This window comes from Phoenix dactylifera, chromosome 13 (genome assembly GCF_009389715.1).
Source record: "Phoenix dactylifera cultivar Barhee BC4 chromosome 13, palm_55x_up_171113_PBpolish2nd_filt_p, whole genome shotgun sequence".
Taxonomy (NCBI): Eukaryota; Viridiplantae; Streptophyta; class Magnoliopsida; order Arecales; family Arecaceae; genus Phoenix; species Phoenix dactylifera.
The window spans coordinates 181,302-191,505 of NC_052404.1; the positions used below are offsets into that span (position 1 = coordinate 181,302).

The window sequence follows — 10,204 nt, forward strand, 5'->3', positions numbered from 1 at the left end:
AAAATTTATTTTAATAAAGCATGAATATAGATTGTAATCCGTTAATGTTAAAAGATAAAGTTATTAGAAATTATATGAGAAAATAAAATTACTGGAGAAAACAAGATTGCTTAATCTATTTATAGTAATTCTTTTTTACGACAAAAAGGGGAAGGCCTCGTATACTATAGTTATCTAGGTCCTAATATTTGGTTGTTGAATATATATTATCTAAGATAACGACGGCACTCCTCTTCACAAATTCATGAAAAACATCAAACATAAGAGGCCTTAGTAGGATTTTTCAAAATTGTTATTTACACCTTGAAAATTAGAATGAATTTTGCACAAAAAACTGCTAAAAAAGTGATTTTGCCAAAGAAGAGATTATTCTTTTTGTACAAAACGATGCATATTTATACTTTCCAGATAATTTTATCCTTGGATATAAGTATAAAATCTTTCATACAGATTTACGAATCCCTAATAGGCTTCTACTAGGTATATTTTGAATTTTGATATATATTTTATATTTTAAAAAAATTATTAGATCCAAAAATAAAATTATCTAGGAAACTATATACATCCTTTTACAAAAAAACAAAAAAAAAATGATTCAATGATCTCTTACAAAATCGATAATTAAATAAATTTTGATGCAAAATCTACGAAATTATATGAGATTCATATATTGAATAAAGATTTTTTTTTTATTTTTTTTCTTTTCCTTCAAAATTAAAAAATTTAAAAGCTGGTCACCACCTGCCGTTTGTTTCCCTCTGTTACCGCGTTCTGAAGCCATCTCTCATCTTCCATACCTACCGCTGATAACTCCATCTCTCCTCAAACGCAAACTACCTCCCTCACCATCTCTCCTCGCTCCATGTTCCCTTACCCCACTCCACCTCCAATCCCTTTTTCTAGGGTTTGGGTTTGGGTTAGGAGTTCAAACGAGGTGGGGCCTTCCCTGCTTCCTTTGCCGCTGCTGGGAGTGCGTCAGACAGCGCCATTGGAGCTTAGATCCCAGGCCTTATCGGCCCGTCACCAACCGTATAAGCCCGAGTGGCAACCACCGACCCCCGCGGGATCTCGTCTTCAAGCGAAATGGCTCCGTAGCTTCGGCTGTGTCGGTTGGGGCCTGATTTGATTGGAATCGCTGGGTCTCGGACTAGGGAAGACAGTGCTCTTAATTTGTTTTTCTTGCGGAGGACGAGAAGGGGATACGGGTATAAGAGGAGGAAGGGGAAGGAAAGGGGTGCTGGGTGTGGCTGGAGATCCGTGGTGCACAGGTACTCAGAAAGACTGGAGCTTGCATTTGAATGCAACTTATTTGTTTGATTGTTTTTTTGGCGTTGCAATTATCGAATTATGGCATGATTTGATGAGGGAAAATGGGTGTGGGAATAAAAAAAGGATTTTGATTCTCTTAGGTTAAGAACTCTATTATAATATTCAGTTTTTCGCTTTTTTTCCCCAACAAAATTGATGTTTTGGTTTGTAAATCTGTTATCTTGATATGTTCCTTGTTTTTTTTTTTAAATTTAGTGCTGGAATTTGGTGCCGAAAGGGTTAGAAGGGATATGGATATTGAAAAGTTGTAACTTTTATGTTGATAGAAAGAAAGAGAATCTGATGGGTTTATTTTGATAGCACTGGGATATGAATATACTAAATATAGGTTCTTTTTTCCATATTACTATTTGATATCTTCTTGTCATCTTGTGCAATCCTCGTATTGCCTTTTATCTTCCTTTGAACTTCTTTTCAGGGAGAAATTGAAGGTTGCTTTTGAAAAATCATGCCACCCTGCACATGGATGCTGCTCCTTTCCTTTTCAGATTGAGCTGTTGCAAAATAATAATCAAACTGCACTTTGCTATCTATAAGAATTTAAGAATCACTTAGTGGAAATGTTGGATTTTGGTTGTTTATCTAGTCTTTATATTACCTTCAAAAATGGTCTGGATGTATTTATCAAACTGATATTGATTAACATTGTGCTGGTTCTGATCCATCTACAATGGTTCAAATAATGCTAAAATTAGAAGTCAGTAGTAATTACATTAGCAGATGATTCTTTTATCATTTGGATGTCCATAGCAACTCTAACATATATAGATTTGTCCTTCATGAGAATTCTGATTGATCATTTGACTAAGTGCACCTGCAAGTAAGCATGCATGCCATATCTATAATTCCTATCTGTTATGCATTGCATTCCTGCAAGGTACTGCCTGGATATAGTTTCTTCAACATATTTTCTTCAATAATTACATTAGCAGATGGTCCTTTTATCCTTTGGATAAGTCCATATCAACTCTAACATGTTTATATTTGTCCTTCATTGGTTTCCCTCTCAGAGAAATCGGATTAGTAATTTGAGTATGTCTGCCTGCAAGTAAGCATGCATGCATGTCCATATCTATATTAATTCCTATCTGTTATGCATTACGTTCTGGCAAGGTACTCCCTGAATATAGTTTCTTCAATATATTTTCTTCAGTCAGATTCATCTTTTCCTATCTTTTTTTGCAGGAATTTTGGCATCGAAAATATGTCATCATCTGATAGCACTCTTGATCAACATCTATCCAAAAAAACAGCTCTTGGTCTTAAGCTATGGGTCATAATTGGTATAAGTGTTGGGGTTGTTCTATTGTTTGCTCTTTCTCTAGTTGTAATATGTGTTGCTATTCAGAATCGGAGAAAATATAGAAGGGCACCAGATAGCCTCCCAACCACTCAAATACCTGCAGTTTCAAAGGAAATTAAGGAGGTAAGGGTGGAGCAAGTCCCATCCAATGACTTCATTGCACATGAAGGAATTCTTCTCACAATTCAAGAGAGATCCAGTGAAAATGACTCAAATAAGCTCGTGGTGGATTCGGGCTTGCGTAGGTCAAGTCATGCTGATAGAAATAGTCATTCGGGCTCATTTCATTATGTTGAAAAAGATGGTAGCTCCCACTCTGGTGAAGGAGGTTCAGAGATAGTTGCAGTTAATGGAATATCTTCAACCTACCCGATAGATGCCCCCTCACCTTTGACCGGCCTGCCAGAGTTCTCTCAACTTGGATGGGGTCATTGGTTCACTTTAAGAGACTTAGAAATTGCAACCAATCGTTTCTCGAAGGATAATGTTATCGGGGAGGGTGGTTATGGTGTTGTTTATCGTGGCCGCCTGGTCAATGGAACTCCAGTCGCAGTTAAGAGGCTTCTCAACAATCTGTAAGTTAATAATTGATTCATATAAAATTTCACAAACTCATTGCACAGGTTTGACATTGTGGGTTTCCTTTCATTGTGCTGTTTTGGAATGCAGAGGCCAAGCAGAAAAGGAGTTTAGGGTGGAAGTTGATGCCATCGGTCATGTTCGCCACAAGAACTTAGTTCGGCTTCTGGGATATTGTGTGGAGGGCACTCAAAGGTGCAGAATCATCTTTACTCTTTAGCTTCACTTCTTATCTAATCCTTCTGTTATTCCTGGCTACTTAGCTCAATTTGAAATTTGACCCTGGTATCGCATGATTCCATATATATTTTGAGGGCAGCAACATGTGACGTTTTCATGTCCCTTAATTAACAATTCTTTTTCAATATTTATACGTTGAATTTTCTTTTCAAGTAAAAGTCAAGAGTTTAATACATTATGGTGAGTCTCAAGATTTCTAAAGCATTGGTTTGTTGTTTCTAAAAAAATGCTCAGGATGCTGGTCTATGAGTATGTCAATAATGGAAATCTTGAACAATGGCTTCATGGAGCCATGCAGCAGCGAGGTTCTCTTACTTGGGAGGCTCGTATAAATATTCTCCTTGGCACAGCTAAAGCGTAAGTCAAATTGCCCTTGGTATAATGAAACTCTCTCTCATTATTTTTCCCCAAAATTTGTATATTAGCTTATTAAATGGATGTTTATAATTGTAATTATTTGGTTGAAAGTGTTATATCATTCTGGAATATTAACCTCCATGATTTTATTTTTGGACTTAAGTAGATCTTAGAAAATTGCCCTTGGTAGTTAATGAATGTGCATACTTCATATCTCATGGGTTATGTCTTTGTGTCTTCGTTTTTTGCCTTTTCTGTGAATGTTAAATTGTCAGGTTGGACATCATGGTTTGACTAGATTATGATTAGAATTTTTTCCTTCCAGTCTTGCCTATTTACATGAGGCCATTGAACCAAAAGTTGTCCACCGTGACATCAAGGCCAGTAACATATTGATTGATGATGATTTCAATGCCAAGGTGTCTGATTTTGGTTTAGCAAAGCTGTTGGGTGCGGGGAAAAGCCATATCACTACTCGAGTAATGGGGACCTTCGGGTAAATGTTCTATCCCCATATCTTGCAAAGCATCATTTGCATCAGCTTAAATGTGTTTTCCTAGAAAATTAGAGATATAACACAATCAGATTGTTAATTGTTGTATTCATCATTTTCAGTTTTCCATTTGCAGGTATGTGGCACCAGAATATGCTAATACAGGACTCCTGAATGAAAAGAGTGACATTTATAGCTTTGGGGTTCTTCTATTGGAGGCAATTACTGGGAGAGATCCTGTCGACTATGGGCGTCCTCCTAATGAGGTACAAAAGTATTGGTGTTTGTTAAATCTATCTAATTCAATTTGATGAGTTAAGTGATGGTTCTATAATGGTTTGATAGATGATCCTAAAACATTTATCTTCAAACCGTATATGAACCGTAACTTATTTTATTTGGATGCTTCTATACCATGGATCAAATTAAAACATTGTGCTGTTAAGGAAATGGTTTATCTTATGACCACTCAAAGCATAGTTAAGGAGTCTTGGAAACATGAAATTTTGGCATTGTTGATCTTGATCAAAGGCATTTTGTGCATTTTCAAATAAGATATCTCACCATGCTATTTGCTACCTGGGCATAGTTATGGTTTCCATGCCATCGGAGCATTAAAGCCATTCCCATTTACATGGTTTTCAAAACAAATCTTTTGAATTCTTTTCACACAAGGAATCCTCATTGCTCATCACTAAGTTCCTTATCTACATTCATACATTGTCCCATTGCTCTAATCTATTGTCATGGTCATGAAATTGCTAGAATCCTTCTATATGCTTCTGACCAAGGTCCGCAAGCTCGGTATCAAATATTTTATCGGTTCGGTTTGATAGGATACGGTGCACTTCTATACCTAAATAGCTCTCTAACTATTTTTCTCAATTTTTATCTCAGTATGCCTTGATTCGTACAGACCGGTACATACCTCGGTATGCCTCGGTACGGGCGGTACAGGGCTTGTACCGACTTGAAATGAAGTTTTATACCGATTTTCTCCTAGTATGATACGGTACGGTACGTCTGGTACCTAGCGGTATGGCAAACCATGCTTCTGACTCTATTAATGTGGTTATTACATCTCTAGCTTCAACCAAGAATCCCACTTTAATTTTTCTGTTGTATTTGGTCTTTTATTTGATCTCCTGCGTCTCCAATTGCATTTAATTGATTTCTTCCCTTTACTATAACTTCTTGACATTTATGCTCTTTTTTAATGTAATGTTTATCAAATTCGATATATATTGATATTTATGAATAGCATGTGGCTAACATTAAAAAGGGATCTATGGAGGTTTTGGTTGACATGGAAAAAGCATATGATTAACTTCTAGCAGTGGTACCATGTGAGTGTTTAGACAGAGGGTCTTTTTGAAGATATATTGATGGCTTTAGAATCATTTACGAGTAAGGTCGAAGGAACCGGTATCAGGTACCGTATCGGTTTTTTGGCGGGACAACTTGGTATGGAGAGGACACGCTACCAAAGCCGGAGAAGGAGAAGAGTAGAGAGCGAGCGGGGAAGAGAGGGAGAAGGAGAAGCGGCGATCGCCGGCGGAGAGCCGCAAGGGGCCGATGGAGGCCGCAGCCGGTTCTCCTGTTTCGAACAAAATAGGGGTCTGGCCGCGGCTAAAAAATTTCGGAATTTTTAAGTGATGCCGCAACCGGTTCTCCTGTTTCGAACAAAATAGGGGTCTGGCCGCGGCTAAAAAATTTCGGAATTTTTAAGTGAAGTCGGCCTCGTGGCCTCTTCTTCTCCTTCCCTCCCCCACTCGCTCTCTTTTTCTCTTCTCCTTCTCCGACTCCGGCAGCATGCCGTTTTTACAGCCCAAACCATACTAATGAGCCATCAGTACAGCTCGGAACGGGCGGAACTGCCCCGTTCGGGATAGTTTCGCCGACCATGTTTATGAGGGATCACAAACTAGTACAAAGTACAAACCAATCATTCAGATCAATAAATTTTTGAACAAACATCCAGCAATGGATATGTGCTATTAATTTCTTTGTTGCTATTGCCCAGTGTTTGAATTGTTGTGATCTCAGTTTATTTTTACATATGGCCATTACCACACTAATTAAGTGGGTAAGAGTTACTAGGTTCCAAAGTTCAATGTTAGGAATCTGATGAAAAGGCTCTTTACAGCACCTTTCTATTGAAAGCTATTTTCTTCTTGTCTTTTAAACGAGTAAGTGATTGTTGTTCTTCAGTTTTCACCAGTCAGTCATGTTTAGACAACACTTCTAAATAATTATAGAATGGTGTATGTTTTGGATAAGTATATAGTTTCCTTTCTCCTCCCCCTTGCATTCTTTTTTATTCTCCTTCACAAAAATTTTAGATCAATGATTTCTGTGTAACAAGCTTTAAAACCTAACTTGTTCTCTTTAGACCATGCTGTACACTTTGCCCTAAAACTAACCTGTCCCTGCTTTCCCATGGTCCATATCCATTGAAATGTATAACATTTTCTATTAAATGTCAAAGTTGAAAGCTCTAGGTTTCTTTTCATTTATTAAATTCATGCATATGGAAGATATGCAAAAGTGTGATATGCGATCTTCCTCGTAAATTTGCTCTCATGGTAATTGCAGGTAAATCTGGTTGACTGGCTTAAAAGGATGGTGGGCAGCAGGCGCTCAGAAGATGTGGTAGACCTAAATATGGCGACAAGACCATCTACAAGAGCTCTCAAGAGGGCTCTTCTGGCAGCCTTGAGGTGTGTTGATCCAGATTCAGAAAAAAGACCGAAGATGAGTCAGGTTGTCAGGATGCTGGAATCAGATGACCATATACCACATGAGGTTTGGGTTCTAATCTCTTTTGTTTATAATAACTCGAGGCACTTGTAAAACTAGCGCAGTAGTTCAGAACATAAGTGGGATACAAGATTCGGCCAAGATCAAACTCATGTAATAGATGGTAATTATATATCAGCTTGACCTAGATGGTACAACACAAGTAGCAAGTTGGAAATCAGTGTACATATGCATGTCAGTATACTATTGGATACGAAAATTCTTTGGAACTATGGCCTTTCAATTTAAGGAGAAAATTATGAGACATTTTCTCCTTGATTTCTTTTGATAACAAAGGATAAGACGGCTCTATGAAATCTGGATTTCCAGAACTTTAATTTGCGGTTCAAGAATGGAACTCTAAATAATTCTTGACCATAATCTGCTTTTTTTGTCCAAGAATTTTATTAGCATCAATCTAAGGAGTGTAGATATGCGTACCTGAATTTAGTTTCATTATATCTTTTTTTTTCTTCTTTCTTTCTTTATTTATTTTTATTTGGTAAAAGAAAGCCTGCCATGACCTTATAACCTGACATAACTTCAGCACATTACATCGTAAGTAGAGAGAGCCAAACTCATGCCGTAAAATCAAGGGTCCACACCATCTTCTTATGAATAGAACCATCGTACCAGCCATCTTACACCTGCAACCTGATTGGCTTCATGCCACACAAGGCCATGAAAGCATTACGTAAATTACTACACATCTCACATCATGTGAGCTAAATATGGATGCCGGCATTTCACTATATATGTTTGGTTGCACGAAGTTCTTGATGCAGGATGGCTGGAGCATAATACATGCTGCATTCCAGTGGTCTCATGTGTTCTTGTTTGCTTAAAGTAGATACAACATGCTTGTGTGTCAAGTGTTTTTATTTGAGTCCAGCTTCATTCTCGTTATCCTGACATATTTTAGCTACATCTGTAATTATTCTGAATAGAAAATTTTAGCTGCTTATTAACTTGTCACTGTATACTCATTTTGTAGCTTTTATCTAGTTTAATTTTTGAAGAAACCTGTATTATGATACGGAGCCGTCTGACTAAGGGAAATTTTCAGGACCGAAAGCATCGGCGTAACAAAGCAGGGAGTGGGGAAATTGAATCTCAAAAGAACTATGACTCAGACAAGAGCGACAATCCTGATTCGACATCAAATGGCACAAGGAATGGATCATCATCATACAAATGATTAAGAGACAATTTCAAGTTTGGTTGTTCTCATTATCTGGGACTGCTGCTTTCTTGGGTCTGATACAACTTAATCGCACAGACTAGATAAACTTAAACTGCAATCCAGATCAAGTACATTGGAAGAAGCATTGTATTCTTTAGACTGAATGCAATTTTTTGGTCTTTTATAGCTAGTACGCTATAAAATATCAATGTGTACAGGTTGTATATTCGTGCTTGCATTTGCACTGTGGTCGGTGCTCCTATGGCATTTCAAACTCTTGGACCTGCTATTTTGTTTCCCTGAAGAATTTTATATGTAATTGAAGCACTATATTCAACAATTGCCGGATAAGAAGCTGACACCTTATTTTATTAGCAGCAATCTACCAAGTGTAGGTTTACGAAGTAGATACTTAACATATTTTTTGTAATATTACATTGACATAATCTGTATGAATTTTTAATAGTAAATTGTTATATGACAACATGTTTATTAAAATATTTGATTATGTTAACATTATATATTAAGTTATATTGGAATATTATTGAATTTATCATATATTGTTGTTCCTGATAATATTATAATTGTATTTTCATAATAGCATGCATATACTATTATCTTATTTCGTTTCATATTAGGTTTTGATGTATATACTATACTTATAATAACCGTTATGGCCATTTATTTACTGTGAATTTAAAGATTAAGGTTAAAGAGTGTAAAGCTAAATTGATCATTGTGTTCTACAAGTTTTAAAATATTTGTGTATAAAAGTTCAGATATTGTGGATGTCCCTTGTTTATGGATCAAGACTTTTCATGGACGAGAGATCTTTCAAAACATGTGATTTTTTGTAATCAAGTATTTTAGATTTTTCAGATCAGATCCATCAATTTAGTTTTGTATATTCCTGCTTCTGATATTGAAGTTCATAGTTGATGTCAGTGCACTCTCATTCCACACACACACTCGCTCTCTCTCACATATCTTGATCAAAATATACTCTACAACTAAAATCCTGCACACCTCCAACTCCAATCTTCTCATGTGATCCAAGTTTAGCAAAAATCTATGGATAGCTAGGAGGAAAGACAAGATTACGGGGCATTGTGTTGAGCTGCATGCAATTAAGTTGAATATGACTCAACCCCTTCTATTTGGAAGGTGGAAGGAGTTATGAATGGGATCAGCTACCTCCCCCAAAGTGCTTAAAATGTGTGACAAGGTATGACAAGCGCCCCACCCCGGCCCGCCCCCCACCTCCCAAAAGTGCTTTGGATTATTGTATCTTATGGATTGTTGTACCTTAGGAATGAGAATGCTGTAGACCTACACATAGGTGGCGAATCACATTTTTAAGGTAGTGTTCATCACACATCTTGATCCAAGTAAAGCTTTTTTCAATTTTTAGAATATTCTTTTATTACATTATTTTGAAATATATAAAATCGTAATATAGCAATTTCAAGGTGCCATTCCACCAACATAATGGAATTTCGAGGACTAGCATATCGACAAGTAGATGTTAGGCAGTACCTTTGTATACGTCTATGTTTTGGCCTCCATCTATAGTATCTTTGCTAAGAGATCTCTAGACTGGCTAGGATCGTTGGAGGAGGGCACAATGTAGATGTTTGCGTTTGTCAAGGAAGGCAGGGGTACCATCATGGAAGTTGGGCAAGGCATAGGGCAAGGGAGGCCAAGGGACATTTGGCAAGGTGTAGACAAAGGAGGTTGGAGGTGGTTCGACAAAGTGTTGGCGAATAAGACTAGGTGAGGTTTGACCAAGGCATAGAGGAGGGAGGTTGGAGGGGCATAGCGAGGGGTTTCGGGGAGTCCAATAGGGTGTGGATGGATGCTCAGGCTTTGATCGAAATAAAAGAGAGAAAAGTGTATTATTTTTAGTAAGATGCTCACTCAA

The 10,204-nt window shown here is 37.3% G+C and overlaps 1 protein-coding gene across 1 annotated transcript; it reads left to right on the top strand.

Annotated features, from left to right (window-relative positions):
- Window positions 1-801: 801 nt before the first annotated feature.
- On the top strand, window positions 802-8,687 carry LOC103720054 (probable receptor-like protein kinase At5g18500). Its single transcript, XM_008809582.4, has 8 exons — window positions 802-1,268; window positions 2,515-3,207; window positions 3,302-3,406; window positions 3,686-3,808; window positions 4,134-4,304; window positions 4,438-4,567; window positions 6,897-7,106; window positions 8,167-8,687. The coding sequence occupies exons 2-8, from the start codon at window positions 2,534-2,536 to the stop codon at window positions 8,296-8,298; spliced, it is 1,545 nt and encodes a 514-aa protein (XP_008807804.1). The 5' UTR covers window positions 802-1,268; window positions 2,515-2,533; the 3' UTR covers window positions 8,299-8,687.
- The last annotated feature ends 1,517 nt before the right edge of the window (window positions 8,688-10,204 follow it).

Coding starts and splice junctions, on each gene's coding strand:
- LOC103720054 (XM_008809582.4), top strand. CDS start 2,534: ATGTCATCATCTGATAGCACTCTTGATCAACATCTATCCAAAAAAACA. Junction 4,305..4,437: donor CGAGTAATGGGGACCTTCGG/GTAAATGTTCTA, acceptor TTCCATTTGCAG/GTATGTGGCACCAGAATATG. Junction 4,568..6,896: donor ATGGGCGTCCTCCTAATGAG/GTACAAAAGTAT, acceptor TGGTAATTGCAG/GTAAATCTGGTTGACTGGCT.